Source organism: Hemiscyllium ocellatum, chromosome 18, assembly GCF_020745735.1.
Source record: "Hemiscyllium ocellatum isolate sHemOce1 chromosome 18, sHemOce1.pat.X.cur, whole genome shotgun sequence".
Taxonomy (NCBI): Eukaryota; Metazoa; Chordata; class Chondrichthyes; order Orectolobiformes; family Hemiscylliidae; genus Hemiscyllium; species Hemiscyllium ocellatum.
The window spans coordinates 23,915,181-23,934,281 of NC_083418.1; the positions used below are offsets into that span (position 1 = coordinate 23,915,181).

General features: G+C 42.6%; 1 protein-coding gene across 2 annotated transcripts in view; it reads right to left on the reverse strand.

The window, feature by feature from the left end:
* LOC132824366 (plakophilin-3-like) overlaps positions 1 to 19,101 on the reverse strand; it is a 72,791-nt gene that overhangs the window by 17,669 nt on the left and 36,021 nt on the right. For both annotated transcript variants that reach the window (XM_060838759.1, XM_060838758.1), the window contains exons 6-11: positions 12,582 to 12,756; positions 11,428 to 11,542; positions 8,069 to 8,236; positions 7,417 to 7,596; positions 1,637 to 1,790; positions 879 to 1,071 (exon numbers count right to left, since the gene is read on the reverse strand). In XM_060838759.1, coding sequence (XP_060694742.1) covers positions 879 to 1,071; positions 1,637 to 1,790; positions 7,417 to 7,596; positions 8,069 to 8,236; positions 11,428 to 11,542; positions 12,582 to 12,756 — 985 coding nt within the window. The remainder of the gene's footprint in view (positions 1 to 878; positions 1,072 to 1,636; positions 1,791 to 7,416; positions 7,597 to 8,068; positions 8,237 to 11,427; positions 11,543 to 12,581; positions 12,757 to 19,101) is intronic.

Consider the following 19,101-nt stretch of genomic DNA (forward strand, 5'->3'; position numbering starts at 1 on the left):
TAGCAGCTTATTCCATACACGTACAACCCTCTATGTGAAAACATTGCCCCTTAGGTCTGTTTTATATCTTTCTGCTCTCACCCTAAACTTACGCTGGATTCTCCCATCCCAGGGAAAATACCTTGTCTATTTATCATGCCCCTCATGATTTTATAAACCTCCATAATGTCACCCCTCAGCCTCCTACGCTCCAGGGCCTATTCAACCTCTCCCTAAAGCTCAGATCCTCCAACCCTGGCAACATCCTTGTAAATCTTTTGCAAGGAAGCAGATCAGAATTCACGCAATATTCCAAAAGTGGCCTAACCAATATCCGTACAGCTGCAACATGACCTCCTAGCCCCTGTACTCAATACACTGACCAATAATGGAAAGCATAGCAAATGCCTTCTTCACAATCCTTGAAAGTAGAGTTGCAGGTAGTTAGGAGCTATGAACCTACACTCCAAGGTCCCTTTGTTCAGCAACACTCCCTAGGGCCTTACCATTATGTGTACAAGTCCTGCTAAGATTTGCTTTCCCAAAATGCTGCAACTCACATTTATCTAAATTAAACTCCACCTGCCAATCCTCGGCCCATCTGATCAAGATTCAAGCCACTCATCACTTGAAAACATACCAACTTGACTGTCATTGGTCAAAACCTTGCAACTCCACCTCGAACAGCACTGTATCAACACCAAGTGGACTGCAGCAGTTCAAGAGAGCACGACTCTCTACAACCTTCATGGGTAATTAGAGATGGACAGTAAATGCTGGCTGAGCCAGTACCAGTACATTCCCGTATAAATAAATAAATATTAACTGATCTATAAAAATATCTTGCACGTGTTCCACAAACTCATTCTTCACGTTTTCACAGCAAGTGACCCACTTACATATCTCTTCTGTGCTTGATGTTCATGAGTTTCCTTAATCCATTATGGTTTACAATTTGTCTTGGAGCTTCAATGGTCTCTACCACCAGATTGTTAAATATTGTGCAAATGTTAGCTGCCACCTCGTTTGATGGTGAAGAGGGACTGCTTTCGTCTGGCAACTTTTGCAGGAGAGGTCCAATGATCTTGATTGCTATGGAGAGGAAAAGGCATAAAACTTGAAAGTTCTTTTTAAAATCAATTTATAATTGCAATGATCCATCATACAGAGTAATGGAAACTGAAGATGCATTTGAATTGCACTTGAGGCACAGATAGCCTACACATCTCATGGGGGTGGTCACTGGAAACTATGTTCTGCACACAGAGAGATATTATAAAACAATATAATGGGAGGGAGTGGGGTGGGTGAAAAGATTTGATCCCTTGCAACATTCTCAGATAAATCTTCCAAATGATAACCTACCATATTTCTAATCAGGAAAAGGTTCATATAGCTGACATAACTTGTCATGTTTGCCTCAGTCTGCCTTTCATTCATCTTGAGTAAGAGTAACATTTATCTTCCTTTCTCCTGCTGGCTCCAAACCACTTTCAGCAAACAGAAACCAATCTGCTGAAGCTCAGGCACAGTATCAAAATTGATAATTTGGGCCAATGCCTTGTTCATTGATATTGGAGCTATTGGATAGATTGTCAAATGCTCTTATTTATCCAAATGAACAATGATTTCCATTGGCGGTTATGTGGTTACTCACCAATATCTTCCTTGTTCCTTGCATGGACTGTAAGATTTCGAAGCAGACCAGTCAATGACTTTAGCACATTGTCATTGTTGCTCTTCAAATAACTCATGAGAGTGTACCATGTTCTGTCCTGATCCATTGCTATTCGACTGATCACAGAGGCCCACTGAATAAAAGATAGGGACACAATCATAATCACACTCTGGAGGCTGAAGGAGCCATGGTCTATTCAAATTAGGCAAAATAACTCTCCAAACTCAGAAAAGAATCTTTCATCTGTTTCTTTTCAAATCTTGTAACACACGATTAACAGTTCGGACAAAGGTACATTAACAGCTTAGGAAGAAGGAAGTAAAGAAAGCCATAAAAAAGAATGAAGTAGCAAAAGGCACATTAATGTTCAGCATCAAATTAACCTCTAAAATGATACATTTAGCCAGCATTGTTGGATGGAGCACAGGACAAGACAAGAAAACAGTTATGCATTTCAAGCACCTACAACAGAGAAGAAAAATGGCCTTTATAGATCATGAAAAATTTATGAGTGAGCATACTCAGATGTTCAAATCAATGTTCAGGCAATAAAGTCACTTCAAAATTAACTGGTGAAGTTCACATAGTCTCAGAGGACCATAGGGCTGCTCTCTCATTCGAGAGAAGATGAGAGGGGAGTTTACTCAGAAAGTCAACAGAACTCAGGTAAGGGGCAAGTTTGAGAAGGTTGAACCTTCATAGTAACCTCAGCCAGTGTGGGAATTGAACCAGTCAACTGAGCTAAAAGCCAACAGAAACATTGAGAAGGTCACATCTCAACTAGAGACTAGCATTTTGTAGAGAACTCGTATCATGCACATCAAATTGTGAACTGCTGGAAAGAATTACAAACTGTATCTGGGCGGAACAGTGGCACAGTGGTCAGCACTGCTGCCTCACAGTGCCAGAGATCCGGGTTCAATTCCCACCTCAGGCAACTGTCTGTGTGGAGTTTGCACGTTCTCCCAGTGTCTGCGTGGGTTTTCTCCGGGTGCTCAGGTTTCCTCCCACAGTCCAAAAATATGCAGGTTAGGTCAATTGGCTATGCTAACTTGCTCATAGTGTTAGATGTAGGGGAATGGGTCTGGGTGGGTTTCTCTTCAGAGAGTTGGTGTGGACTTGTTTCCACAGTAAGTAATCTAATCAAAAAGTATTCTTATGTTCTAAAGGAAAATCTACTATGCAATTGATAAATATGTACCTTTGTCTGACAGTGTATACTGGTACTCATGGGGACTATTAGCAGTTCAATAACTTTAGGGCCTAAGCACCCTCTTCCATGTCCTTCCCCCAACCTCACACACCAGGCAGTGTCATCACTTGGGCTGCTACCATAAACCACCCATTGTCAGCCACTAATGGTCTCCATTAGCAGCTGTTTATTTACCCAGGCTGACCTTTATGCATTCCTCTGTCTGCTCATCTGCTGTTCTCTCTCTCTCTCTCTCTCTCTCTTTGGGCTCCAGCACCACCTATTGTTTATCCCTTCCGCTTGCTCCCACCCAATCTTCAGCATATTCACCTACCTTTTCCCGGCTTCAATAAGCTCTGCTTTCTCCCCACTGATGCTGCCAGACTTGCTGAATTTCTTCAGCAACTCCTGTTTTTGTTCCACCAAATTATTGATGATTGACGTAATGCAAACTAATCTGTTTTACTAATACTCTTTGGAGAAGTAACTCTGCCATTTTGACCAGATTGAGCCTTAACTGCACTCTGACATGGTCTGGCAAGGTAATCAACTCAAGGGAAATTAGATAATTTATGATGAACAACAAATGCTGGCCTTGCCACGTAGACATCCAAGGAAGAATAAATATTTTCTTAAAAGATTAGAATGGTATATTTCCATTGGTCATGCTCCAATATACGCAACATTCAATTAACAGGAATGTGGTTACATGGGGGAAAGTGATGGACTGACCACAATATGACACACCAAATGAAAATAGTTACATGTTTCAATTTTTCTAAAAACAAACTGATGTCTGTGTCAGGAGCAGCGCCATTTTTTAAAATCTTGATATCTGTAGAATCAGATTTCAACTCCCCCAGTTATAGCGATGCAAGAGGTTTGGAAGACTGCCAATGCTGTACTATTTTAAAAAGGAGGAAGAACTCATCGGAGTAATCATAGGCCAGTGAGCTTAACTCTTGCTGTGAGCAAATGATTGGCATGAATGCCCAGGCATAGTACAAAACTTCACTTAGAAAGGCATAGATAAATCAAGGAAAGTCAACATGGATTTCTTAAAGGCAGAACATATCCGACTAACTTGATCTGTGTTTTCTGGAAATTTGGATTGGTGAGGGCAGGGACAGTGGATGTGATCTACGTAGATTTTAGTCAGGCCTTTGACAAGGTTCCATATGCTGGGAGAATGGATACTTGGATCTAAATTGGGCTCAGAGTTGGAATATAGCAGCAGGAATAGACCATTCAGCCCCTCAAGCTTCCTCTACCATCTTGGATCATGGCTAATCACCTAACTCAACTCTAATCCCACACTACCCCATATCCCTTAACATCACCAGCAACTAGAAATCTACTATCGCAGCTTTGAAACTGAATGAGTTTACACAGCCCTCTGCAGTAGAGAATTCTAATGATTCAACCCTTTCTCAGGGTTTAAGTTCCTCCTCATCTCTGTTGTAAATGTTTTAGAGACCACAGCCCCCGCTTCAAGGCCCCATGGGGAGAAGAAATGACCTTTGAGTATAATATCAACCATAATAAGAATTTTGTAGGTTTCTAGGAGGCTTTCTTCAAAACTCTAGAGAATACAGGCCTAGTCTCCTCAATCTCTCCTCATGGGACAGTCCCATCCTCTCAGGAATGTGTTTGTGAGCCTCTACAACGCTCCCTCTATGACAAGAATATTTTTTCTTTGGTAAGGTGGTCAGAACTGCACACAATACTCCAGGTGCAATCTCACCAATGGTCTATGCAATTAAAGCAAGACTTATTTGCATGTGTACTCAAATTCTCTTGCAATAAAGGCCATCATACAGCTTGGTTTCTGACTGACTTGCTGCAAACTTTACAAAGTAAACATTAATAGTTGACAGGTTGTTTTTTGCTGTTAACAATTGGCTCCATTGGGCTCAATATTCAGTTCCTTGTTTTGTGTGCAGTTTGTATCCCTGTCAGCCTCAGGCTTTTGTTGGAGTAGCCAATTTCCTGGGCCACAAGACAGCAGACAGTGTGTCCAATTCACCCATCTCCTGGTCTTCCGGTCTAGTCAGTGCCCTCACACTAAGACCGATGCCCAGTATGTGGCCTGATTTTCTGCTTTTTCTGGCCATATTAGACTTGGCTACTGACATTCCAATTGAGATGAGGTGTCAGTGCTGAAGACATGAAATTGAGGAAGTGTTTCAAAATACCACTACTATAGCTTGGAGAGTACAAAGATGACAGTCAGGACATTGACTGACAAACCTTGTTTGTAACCAGCAGTACGACCAGTTAGTGCTGTCTTTATAAATTGAATGTCAATATTGACTTGTAGACAGGGGGAATGCCTTAAACCTGAACTACCGTGGCTACCAGACCACAATGGCTGCTGGACTGCACACAGAATGCTGGATAAGAGAGGTAAATCTGTAGTTTATATTAATCATTTAGATGAAAATACAGGGCCACCTTGAAAAAAATGCGTGAATACAACACGGTTGACAGTGAAGAGGGCAGTTTTAGACTTCAAGATGGAAAAAGGCTTGATCAGGTCAGCAGAAGAATGAAAAATGGAGAAGTGAGAGGTAATGCATTTTGGATAGCACAAGGCCAGAAAATATAGGACAAATGGGAGTCATGTAGGGGAATAGAAGGTCCTTGGATTTTATGACTGCAGGTCCTTAAGGGTAAGACAGGTCAATAAATATATTTTTTTAAACTAAATCAGGTTTGATTGTTAAACCAAAGTTGTGGCACTGAAATGTATAAGGAAACAGTAAAAATGATTCATTTATTAGCTGAGGCACAGCATACAGGATGAGGGATGTTTGGCTAGAACCGCATACACCGGTTGTGCTTTTCCAGCACTACACTCTCGACTCTGATCTGCAGTCCTCACTTACTCCTGCATATAACAATAATTAAACCACAGCTCAAACACTACGTATATTCCTGGTCACTGGATTACAGGAAAGCCATGACTGCACTGGCGAGGGCGCACAGGAGATTTATGAGGCTGTTGCCTGACTGAAATTGCAAAAGATTTGATAAGATGGCTTTGTTTTCCTTGGACAAAGGAAATAGAGAAGTGTCTAAATTAGAGACTTAGGGATGTACAGCATGGGAACAGACACTTCGGTCCATGCCGTCCAGATATCCTACCCAATCTAGTCCCACCTGCCAGCACCCAGCCCGTATCCCTCCAAACCCTTCCTATTCATGTACCCATCCAAATGCCTCTTAAATGTTGCAATTAAAAAGTTGACATCCATAAAGTAATGAGGGTCCATAGATTGTTTTCTTATTTACTCTATTTACTTTAGCACAGGGGATGTAATTTGTAGAAGCATTAAAGGAGGAATGAGGAAATATTTTGTTAACCAGAACGTGGTAGCAATATAATGTTACTGCCTGAAAAAAAATGGTAGAGGCTGAAATTTGCACCATTTTTCAAAGGCACTTGAAAGTCCACTTGAAGGACTGTGACCTGTAGAACCACAGACTTAACATAGGAAGGCAACATTGGGCTGGGAAGATTTCACTTAACTGGCACAGATGTGACAGACTGAATGGCCTGCTACCATGCAGTAGATTTTCTAAAATTCTATGAGTACCAACCGAGGTTACGAAACAGGACCAAATGTATATTCAGCAGCATATTAGTAAGTCATAACAGAGCCAAGCAATCCTGCAAGCAAACACTCAGATCAAAGCTCTGCTGTCCTGTCATGTCTTGTTGGGAATGGTGGTGAACAATTAAAGGAGGAAGCAGTGGCTCCACAGAATCTTCATTCTCAGTCATGGGAACCCAACACATCACTGCACAAGGCAAGGTTGGAGCACTTGTACGTGTTTTTTCAGCCAACAGCACAGAGATGGAGATCTACTTCAGCCTCCTTCTGAATTCCCCTGCACCTCAAGTCCCAGCCTTGAGCCAAATTCGATTCACTCCACATGGTATCATGAAGGGGTTGAATGTCAATCAAATACATGACTACAAGACCAGATCAGAGGTAAATTCTGAAGTAAGGATCTCTCCTGCTGAGTCTTTGCAGCCTGTTCCACCATTTACAAAGTACTAGTCACCACTCTGTGGTGGAATACTATCCACTTTGGGTGAGTGCAGCTCCAAAACATTCAAGTAGCTCATGCAGGATAAATTCAACCTGCTTTATCAATCCATCCACCACCTTAAATGTTCACTACTTTCGCCAGTGCATAGCAACAAGAGTATCTACCATTTACAAAATGCATTGGAGCAACTCACTAATGGCTCCTTTGACAACACCTTCTGAACCACTGGCTTCTACCACTTACAATGGTAGAACAAAGCTAGAGAGGCGTGAGAACATCACTGGCTGCATGTTCTTCTCCAAGTCCTTCCTCGTTCTGACAGTGACAATGAAGGAGAGCCAATATGGTTCTAAGTCAGAAAACCAAAAGGCCCTACATTATAGCACGACATTACATGGACTGCAGCGGTTCAAGACGACCACACCATTAGCAACAGTCAAATAAATGATGGCCACACCAAAGAACAAATGGCTTGCTGCTAAATGGGAACGCCATGGATGTAACTTACCCTGAAGTCCCCTGCTGTAACATTTTGTAGTGCCCCCAAGGCAGCTTCAGCGGTTTGCTGATTGGCCTCACTCTTGTCCAGGAGCCCGCTGTAGACTCGGACAATAGCGGGATTCCATAGCCACTCAATTCCTTTGGGATCTTTTGTAACTTCTGAAAATATTGTTGAATCTGTATTGATCTAAGAAAACAAGATTACATCGTTTATGAGTAACTGGGGGCATGCTTCAGTTTAACATTTAGCTCGTTTTTTTTTGTTTTAAAAACCATAACAGTAAAACTTAGCAGAAGTTACTCTTGGTGTGGGTGGGGGAGCTCTCTGCTCACCATTATACAAATAAAAATATGGAGGCAACAAATATATGACATCCTCCTGCTAATATAGTCCAGATGAATCCAGGTTCCTCTTGTGTGCTAAGTGAAACAAAAATGGCTTTTGATAAACTTGTTAGTATTTTGTGTACTGTGCAGCAACTGAAAATAAAAGATTGTGAATAATACCCCTGCCCACTCCAACCTCTCTGCCACCACCAGGTCTTGTGGGAAGCAAATAGTTCTGAAGGAGAGAGTATTGAATTATATTTTAGTGAAAGACTGTGTACACCAGACAATGTCTGTTGACCTCTACGATATAGGAAATGCAATTCCCTCACCTCTTTAACCTTCCGACTCTGAGGAGTGAAGCATCCCACAACATCATCTTTCTTCACATTTCTGTCATTCCTGCCAGGGCCCTCCAATCGGTTCTGATAAAAGGATGGTATTTCTTCGTACAGTCGGTAGGACAAGTTGCGCAGGACGCAGGCTGAATTCTCTACACTCTGTTGAGATAGAGGAGGAACAGCAGAAATGTTAAGTCAAATGGGATTTATGTCTATATAGTGATACAGCTTTCAGATATTTGCTTAAATGACAAATGCAACTTACCATGAAGGGCTGGAAACAATGCTGCCTGTTGTATAGTTAACATCTGTTCTTTCTCAGCTCCTCAACTAGTTATCTATGTTTACAAACAGAGGGAAAGGTCTTTCATAATATTATTAGCTCCCTGTCTGAAGACAGTCACTGTCTTCCAGAGAGAACTGAAAAACCTCAGTTTGTAACCCCACCAGGTGCCTCTCTCAGAATGAGACAAGACCCTGGTCATCATCATGCTTACCGAGTGACAGCAAGAAATTCAGCCGAGAGATTTCACCCAGGGAAAGGATACTGACTACCACTAACGTCTTCAGACCCCCAACTACATACACACATCAAGCAGTTGGACTCCCAATCAAACTTAGTTTCTAATGAGTTGGATCATCAACAGATAAAATAGATTGAATCCAATCGTGTCTCTCTCCAAGCTAATCTAAAACTCAATCTGTATAAGATGACGTGCTGTATTCCTATTTCCCATCATGTGCATGGGCTAGTGTATAGGGTAAATGCTCATTTGTATAATCCTTCTCCAAAAGATGATATTGTCTTCCTAAAAACTCCTAATACATTCTATGACTTACAATATGGGTATCAGTGCAATTCAGGGCAATGTTAGCGAAGGAGGATGAGAGGTGACTTTACAGAGATGTACAAGATGGCGAGAGGCATAGATAGAGTGGATAGCCAGAGACCTTTCCCCAGGGCGGCAATGACTATCACGAGGGGACATAATTTTAAGCTGATTGGAGGAAGGTTTATGGGAGAGGTCAGAGGTCAGTTCTTTTACACAGAAAGTGGTGGATGTGGGGAATGCACTGCCAACGGTGATAGTAGAGTCAGAGACATTAGGGACAGTTAAACATCTCTTGGATAGAAACATGGATGATAGCAAAATGAAGAGTATGTAGGTTAGTTAGATCTTAGAGTAGGATAAACGGTCGGCACATCATCAAGGTCCCAAGGGCCTGTGCTGTGCTGTACTCTTGTGTGTTAAATACTAATGTTGCAATTTGAAGGAATGAAACTCGTATGCATGTTTTCAAAAACTAAAAATACCTCAGAGGCATGGATAAGGTAGAGAGTCAGAGACTCTTTTCCAGGGTGGAAATAGGGGTCACTGGTGAGAGGAGTAAAAGTCTAAAATGGGATATGAGCGGAAAGCTTTGTTTTTACAAAGCCGGTGGTAGATGCCTGGAATGCACTGCCAGGAGGATGTGGTAAAAGCAGAAATATGGGCAAAGTTTAAAGGCATTTGGACAGACGTGTAAACAGGCAGATAATTGAGGCATATTGATCAAGGGCAGGCAGATGGCAGCCCAGTCATGGAGGGGTCAGCTCCTATGCTGTACTGTTTTATTTAAGGCAAGATTTCCCAATCGTATTATTCCAGTTAATGTTTGACAGTGCTTCAGTACTTGACTGGGGAGAAACTAGTTTCAGTAGGAATCATGGGAAGCACAGCTTTCTCAGAAAAGCCTGTCGTTTTCAATTACGTGATCAACACAGCATTCATTATCCAAGGTCAAAGAATACAGTTTGTTTTTCAATAAATTGGAACTTTATAGGTGCACAATGTTTTACAGATGGCAATTTAATAAATTCATTAGTTTGGGAATTTTTAAAACAATCTTTTCTTGCTACAAATTCACACCCTAACAATCCACCAGTTTTGCAGCTGGGCTAGGAATTACAAGTTAAACAAAAACTACACTTCTTCAGTTCAGATTTGTAGATCTCTGTATTTCTGAAAAAAGTCATGCCTCTCAGTTTTTTAAACCTAGTTACTCATCAACAGGGATGTAGTTACTAATTAATACCGTAAACTGAGCAGTGGGATAATGTTCCAACCGGCTAATCACTCAAAGCAGGCAGCTCCTTCAGACCTGATTGCTATTATCACACAAAGCCCACTTGAACACTGAGTAGTCACACTGGAAAGAAGAAATACCACAAATAGCTCCAGCAAGTACAAAATGTACATCCAGCAAATATCTAACAACTACAATACACAGCAATTCCACAAAATACAGGGAAAGGTGGAATGGAAGTGCTGAAACAGAAAACCGGATACACGCAGTTTGTTCAATAGTAATGGCAGTAGCTGCACTTCACCCCCACCAAGAAGTATTAATTGGCTGGAGACTGGACTTAGAGGGCGGCACGGTGGCACAGTGGTTAGCACTGCTGCCTCACAGCGCCAGAGACCTGGGTTCAATTCCCAACTCAGGCGACTGACTGTGTGGAGTTTGCACGTTCTCCCCGTGTCTGCGTGGGTTTCCTCCGGGTGCTCCGGTTTCCTCCCACAGTCCAAAGATGTGCGGGTCAGGTGAATTGGCCACGTAAATTGCCCGTAGTGTTAGGTAAGGGGTAAATGTAGGGGTATGGGTGGGTTTCGCTTCGGCGGGTCGGTGTGGACTTGTTGGGCCAAAGGGCCTGTTTCCACACTGTAAGTAATCTAAACCTCACACATGGAAGCCCTGCCTCAGGAAACATTATCTGACTGGCCAGCGATAGGAATATTGGGGAACACTGGGACTAGTGGCCTGGATCAGCCAAGTGGGTTGGCAGGTAATGAGCCTCACAGTGGGTCTTGCTATTCAGGCGGTAAAGGTCCTGCAAGGGTCACACCTTTGGAGGTGTCTAAAGGGGGAAAAGTGACCTTTCTGAGAGGTGCCTCACCACCTCCTTGCCTGAGGCTCAAGAAGGACAATCTGCTCAGAAAGTGGGCAGAATCCAGTCATTAAGTGGCCGATTGGAGCGAGTGCAGACACCTCTCCCCAGGGCTCTCCCACTCCATGTAACTTGTGAGCAGGTTGGGATTGATGGCCAGCCTGGAAATTTGAGAAAGTCTTCATCCTTCCATTCTCTGGGAAACTCTCTCATGGGGATGGTTTCATTTATATTGTTACTCTCAATTTCTCAACCACAAACATGAAGAGTTGACAAGTACCTCAATTTACAACAGTGAAGCGGGTTTGAATTCACTAGAAAAGGGGACTTTCAAGTTTGGCCCCAATTAGATACATCCTAAAGATAGCTCCTGCTTCTGTTTATTGTATTCTTGCCTAACTGCAATCAAGAAGATCCTTACCTTGCTGGCTGCATTATGATCCAGAGATTGCTGGATGTAGTAGACCAGAGAGTCCACTAAACCTTTACATTCCCGCATTTTCTGACGTGTTTCTTCTTTTCCTGAGCTCAGATTTCTGTACAAAATAGGAGATGAACAATAAGAGCATCGTTCACATTAAAGTGAATAATGGGAGAGAAACAATATTGAAAAAAGTGCATCGGCTGAACTAGTCCTTGGGAAGGCCATTATTGCCACAGTATTCCTCCAGATACCACATCGTGTAATATTTTTCTTTAAAAAAAAACTCAGTAGCTCATTGTTCTTATTATAATACAGAAGTATTTTTTGCAAAATGGTAGCTTGGCAGTGAAGTTATCATTTTTATTTCTCCATAACTGTTCTCAATGGAATTCCCGTAATCATTTGTAGTACAGGACTGTTCACCTTAAGCTGTTTAATTCATCCATTGATTGTGTTGTAATGGTAAATCAATCCAAGTTCATTGAATTCTTATAATGTGGGAGCAGGCCATTCAGCCCATCAAGCCCATACCAATTCTCGACTTCACATCCCTGGACACTATGGGATTTAGCACAGCCAATCCACCTAACCTGCTTATCTTTCAACTGTGGGAGGAAACTGGAGCACCCGGAGGAAACCCACAGAGACATAGGCAGAATGTGCAAACTCTTCACAATCACCTGACAGTGGAATCAAACCAGGGTCCCTGGTACTGTGAGGCAACAGTGCTACCCATGGCATGTTGACCCCATCTTATCCATTACTAAAGGTACATGTCCTCCTGATCCATGCAACTTGGCTTCGGTTCTTCAACAAGTTGTCAGAAAGACTCTAACCTCAATAGCAGGAAGGACAGTGGGATTTAAATTCTGCATTGGCAATGCTTTTAACTCATTCAGTTTATTTTTCAAAGTGCTATAGAAACTCAGGTGGTCTGGCCGCATCTTTGGAGAGTCAAAGAGTTAACATTTCAAGTCTGGTAATGACTCCTCTTCTGAAACGTTAACTGTTTCTGACTTCACTTGCAGTGATGTAAAAGTGTTCAAATTTAAGTGATTGATTTACACATAAAAATGACTTATGCTAGCAGTGAAAGTTGTAACAAAATTACAGAAAATATTCAAGCAGAAATGCAAAAGATGAAGCAGTACCGAATGTAGCCAGTGGCATTGTAGAAGACCTCATCCTCTGAACCTAATGGCTTGACATTCACACTACTACTCCAGCCCGAGGATGGGGCAAGGATCTCTTCAGTGATTCTCTCTAGTGTATCGTGGGCAAGAGTGTTCTTCAGATTCTCATTGGAAGACAGATTCCACAGGATTCCTAAAGAGAGACGAAAGCAGAGTTCATTGCATTAGTCCTCACAAAGTGCCTCAGTTCATACTCCCTACATTGAGTTCCACTTCCACGTTTGACAATCCCCTGTGTGCTACCCTGAAGTCACAACTAGCCTCATCATTATCTACAATAATGCCAAGACTCATAACATCTGCTTAACTTGTGCCCAATCAAACAGCTTTCCAGTTTTCTGATCATTCTCCAAACATTCCAAATTGGCCTGACAGAATATGTTTGACATCCAGAGATTCTTTCTACAAAGGGTTTGGATGTCAGGTAAAGGAGGTAAACACACTGCATGGTTAGTTAACAATGGGATAGTCTAACAGGATACTGCAGAGATGGGTAAATTAAGGTAAGTGAAATAGCCTTCCTAAGGTAAGGATATGAATCAATAGCTACTAAGTACAGGAGTTACAATGGAAGACCTTTTTAAGAATTTGATGGGAAGGTTGTCCCGTGGTTAGCATTGTTGCCTAACACCACTACGGACCACCCCAGGGCTGTGTGGAGTCTGCACAATCTTCCAGTGTCTGCATGGGTTTCCTCTGGGTGCTCCAGTTTCCTCCCATAGTCTAAATCCTGCAGGGTATAGGCATAGGGTAGGGGGATGGGCCAGGTTGGGATGTTCTTCGGAAGGTCGGTGCAGACTTGATGAGCTGAATGGCCTGCTTCCACACTTGGGGATTCTATTTTTAATGAGCATTTTTGTTCTGAGTTTTAGAAGTGGAACTTCAGTTGCCCATTAGACAAGTCAGCTCATACCTTTGTTGCAAAAAACAAAGCGTTCTGTACGGGTCAGCACGAGTTAGATTAGATTCCCTACAGTGTAGAAACAGGCCCTTCGGCCCAACCAGTCCACACCGACCCTCCAAAGAGGAACCCACCCAGACCCATTTCTCTCTGACTAATGCACCTAGCACTATGGGCAATTTAGCATGGCCAATTCACCTGACCAGCACATCTTTGGACTGTGGGGAGGAAACCCAGGCAGACACTGGGAGAATGTGCAAACTCCACACAGAAAGTCACCCAAGGCTAGAACCGAACCTGGGACCCTGGTGCTGTGAGGCAGCAGTGTTAACCACTGAGTCACCGTACGAGTTGCTCAGGAATTTCAAACAATCACAGGAAATAAAAGAATTGCGGACTCAAATTTTACAAGCAGTCTCTGAACCTTGATTTGAGACTCCGATTAGAAGTCTGATGTTCTACAGAGTAAGCCACATGGGCTTCAAATCCTAGTCATAATTCTTTTGTCGTACCTGTAACAGGTTAAGCAGGCATTTTTGTATCTAGATTACAAAACAACCTGAAAGGTCAAAGGAATTGAATAAGTTGACATTGACAGGATTGTTAACGCATTCCAGTCCTCCCTGGTGTCCACTGGTTCCAGAAGGCCTCGACTGGACTGATAGACACCATCTGTCTCTCTGGGGATATCCCGGCACTGTTGTGGCAACTCAACTTATACCTCAACCCATCAAATGACCTGGGCTGATTTTTGTGGACTGAAGTACTATTCTACCCCCAGGTTGATCATTGTAACAAATGCAACAATATGTAAGCATTACACAAATGACAAAAGTGGACACACAGCATTGGTATCTGTTCCTGAATTGTGAATGATTAATGTTGACATTCATATCCGAAATCTATAAACACAATGTGACAGAGAAATGTTAAAAGAGGCATCAGATGACTAGTTCATATTGAAATTAATATCAAATGGTAGCTTGTGTTTAACCCAGCTCCCTTCAAAACAAACCACACTAATATAACTAGGTTTATTGACATAAGTTCCTTGTAAAGATTCTTGTGAAACACTGCACTAATAATGTAGTACCCCTTCCTGCTGGGATTCTATGAGTTGGTCCTATTCATGCTGTATAGTGGATCCTAGCAGCAATAACTCCACATTAAACTACATATTTAAAACAGCACAGGAGATATCGAGTCACACACACCCTTTGGTGCTTTGGAAACCATTATGTGAACCACACCTTGCTCATATTATGACATTGAGGTTACCTTTTTTTAAAAAAAATGACACAGTAATGCAGGAGCATTATAAAACAACACAGGATTTGTCCTGAACAACTCTGAGTTAGAGGTTTAAAGGCAAAATAGAATGCAACTGTGTCTAGTCAAGACCTGCCTCCTGCAAAGGTGTGTAATAAACATCTCTAAGCTGGTTGATTAGAAGATATGTATTATCTCTGTTCACTTCCTCATGAAACAATCAGAAGGAATGTACCATTTGAGCAACTGACTATAAAAAGGAAAACACTGCAGGTGCTGGGAGTCTGAAACAGAAATGTTAAAATGCTGAAAATACTCAGCAGATCAGTCAGTATTTGCAGAGAGGAACAGATTTAACATTTCGCTTCAAGATGACATCAGAGTCAGAAATGCAATCAATAAGACATAGGAGGAGAAAGTAGGCCATTCAACCTAACAAGTCTGCCCTACCATTCAATCAAGGATGATAAGGTTCTCAACCCCATTCTCTCACTCTCTCCCCTTAACCCTTTATTCTCTTTACAATCAAGAACCTATCTATCTATCTATCTCCATCTTAAATATACTCAATAATTGCAGTCTAATCTATGAGTCCTAGATGGTGCATTGAGAAAAGGTTACATTTTGAAGGTCACAGGAGGTAACCTCTTCATGTCAGTGCCAAAGGACATTTTTATATTTGAACTTATCCTAGCATCCGTACTTCCACCTCAAAATGTTTGCCTCTACCAACAGCTTTTCGAAATGGAAAATATAAAATGGGAGAACAAAATATCAAACCATGATTGAGTAGTCAATATGGGTATGTGCAAATTATGAATTATCTTCACGTTACAGTTTATGTTTTTAATTGGCACTAATCCTTTATTTCCAGTAGATTTCTCAGAAAAATCCAAACCTACTATGAACTGACAATTTCTGGCAACATATGGATTTAATTAAAACAATTAAAGCACACACTGGAGAGTAAGTGGGATACTGAGAAACACTTGTAATAAAACAGCTGCCTTGACAGTTAGAAAATATATTGAATCAAGCACTGCTGTTTCACAGCACCAGGGACCTGGGTTTGATTCCATCCTCGGGCGACTGACTGTGTGAAGTTTGTACATTCTCCCAGTGCCTCCATGGGTTTCGTCCCAGTGCTCTGGTTTCCTCCCACAGTCCAAAGATGTGCAGGACAGGGTGGATTGGCTATAGTCAAGGAGCGTGGTGCTGGAGGGGTGCAGCCAGTCGGGCAGCGTCCAGGTCGGTGGGGGGGTGCAGAAGGGTCGATGTTTCAAGCATGGGTTCTTCATCAGGAATGAGTTCATTCCTGACTGGTGGGGAGGAGGGGGGCTCATGCCCAGGGCGTTGACTCTCCTGCTACTTGGATGCTGCCTGACCGGCTGTGCTTTTCCAGCATCACACTCTTCGACTCTGATCTCCAGCATCTGCAGTCCTCACTTTCTCCTCCAGATTGACTGTAGTGTGCAGGGGTGTGCAGTTGAGGGTAGATTGGTTATGCCAAATTGCACATAGTGTTCAGGGATGTGAAGGTGAGATGTATTAGTCAGGAGATCAAAGTCGAAGAGTGTGGTGCTGGAAAAGCACAGCAGGTCAGACGGCATCTGAGCAGCAGGAGAGTTGATGTTAGCTTCTCCCAGCCTCTGGAACTGCCCGGACACAGCTGACTGCTGGAGCAGCCACATGGCTGGTGGTGTCCGGGTAGGTCCAGAGACCAGGAGAAGCTAACGTTGACTCTCCTGCTCTTCAGATGCTGTCTGACTGGCTGTGCTTTTCCAGCATCACACTCTTTGACCCGGTCCAAAGGTGTGCAGGTTAGGTGAACTGGCCATGCTAAATTGCCCGTAGTGTTTGAGGGATGTACAGGCTAGGTAGGTTAGCCATGGGAAATACAGGGCAAAGATTGGGTCAGAGTGAAATGCTCTTCAGAGGGTCGGTGTGGGCCAGTTGGCCTGTTTCCACACTGTTGGGATGCTATGATTTCTACGAAATAAAGCAGAGGATTTTCAGAACTTTAATGTGCCATTTGGAGGGAGGTTAAGATCAAGGGGAGTCGGAATAGGAGGGATTAAAGGTATGGAGGCAACTCCAGCAAAGGGTCAACTTTTGGGTGGGTATCTATTGTGATCGAATTTTCACAATCCATTCATAGAACCAAAGGAGAATGGCAGCTGAACTTGGCTCTTTAGCAGGATCGTCCCACCTCAAGTCTACCATCCAAGACAACAGACCTACCCCTGGCAAAAGTGGTTTCTTCTCCTAAGGAGATCCCACTTCCCAACAACCTTGTGATGGGCTGCTGAAGACTGGATGAGCCTACACTGCTTTAATCCCTACCTCTGACATGAAAATCTAGTCCTTAGTGGCCAACTGACAACAGATTAATTAATGAAGGTTGGGGGAGAGGAAAAATGGAGTAAGAACACTCCCTAACATAAATCCAATGCTATTCCATTTTGTTTGCTTTTTTATTAATTTGTGGGAATTAGGGCAGCATTTCCTGCTCATATTGTTAATTGCTTTGGGTTTGGAGTCACATATAGGCCAGACCAGATAAATGGCAGTTTCCTTCCCTAAAGGATATTAGTGAATCAAATGGGCTTTTCCTGACAATTGACAATTGACAATGGATTCACAGTCATCACTAGACTCCTAATTCCAGATACTCATTTGACTTCAAATTCCACCATCTGCCATAGTGGGATTTGAACTCAGCTTCCCAGAGTCTCTGGATTAACAGTCCAGTGATAATACCACTAAGCTGTCACCTCCCCCATTATACTGGACTGATAATGCAAATCCCTAATACCATTCATACAATTAGAGCAAGGTCCACAGGTTACTATGATGTCTCAGTAGGCAAGAAGCTTGCAGGGTGATACCAAATCCAGTAGATTGAAAGTGTTAAACTTGGATCCCTGATCTGTAGAATTAGCTGCTCAGCAGCAGAGGTGTTACTTGAAAGCTCGAGATAACATATGGTGGGAGGATAAAAAGAAGAGCTGATATAACTTAACCAGAGACAACCTGAGAAGGATGAGTTGATGCAGAATTGTGATGACAAAGCAGTAATGTAAATTCAGTTATAAAAACCAGAAGAGGGAAACTACAGCAGATTTTCTCTCCATCTTAAGCTTAGATGGAGCTCTTAAATCTCCAAACCTCAACGCTGACTCATTTTTCTGCTCAACCTGGTTTCTCCCTTCCAGTTTCAAAGCCTTATAAATTATGTCTTACAATGAGGCACGAACCATCCCCACAATCAGGCATTTCTCTCTTTCAGATGCAGCCTAAGATTATTGGTGACTCACCTGGCATTAAACCGATGAGGAGATTAAAATCAAATTCGCCTTTCTTTTTGACACCCCACCCAGGGACGAAGGAGATGAATGTAATTTCAGTGTTGTGTGTTCAAAGTCTACTAATATATCCTCAGTGAGCAATTTTACAGAAGGATTTGAGCTATAGGGAGAGGCTGAATAGGCTGGGGCAGTTTTCCCTGGAGCGTCGGAGGCTGAGGGGTGACCTTATAGAGGTTTACAAAATTATGAGGGGCGTGGATAGGATAAATAAACAAAGTCACTTCCCCGGGGTTGGGGGGGTTGGGGGGTGGAGTCCAGAACTAAAGGGCATAGGTTTAGGGTGAGAAGGGAAAGATTTAAAAGGGGCCTAAGGGGCAACTTTTTCACACATGTACATGTATGGAATGAGCTGCGAGAGGAAGTGGAGGAGGCTGGTACAATTACAACATTTAAAAGGCATCTGGATGGGTATATGAATAGGAAGGGTTTAGAGCAGAGCTGGGCATTTTATGGACCACGGGCCATATCTGGCCCTTTGGTCGTTCCTGTCCGGCCTGCATGAGGTCAATCTTAAATTACAATAAACAAATTCCTGTCCACGTTCAGTATTTCTGAACCTCACCGGTATAGATGGTTCCTGTCTGCTCTGAGCATGGTTTAATTCCAGTCTAGACATTTTATCAGATCTAGATTAATAACAACTAGATGATAGGTAACTCAGGTATTTCTGAGTCAGGATTTGGGATAGATAAAACTCTGCCTTTTTTTGTGTCAAAAAGGAGGGTCAACATGTCAAAAGTCTGACTTAGTCCTGCTGATGTCTGGCCTTGGTTGGGCACATTCAGAAATGCACAGGAAGCCCTAGTGAATCTGCAAGATCTCTAATTCAATTATTCTAAGATACAGTCAATTCAGACTTTAAACACAGCGTATGGGTTTCACAAACTGTGCGTAACATGCCAGGATTTGTGTGTGTGTGTGGGCGGGGGGGAACCATGAG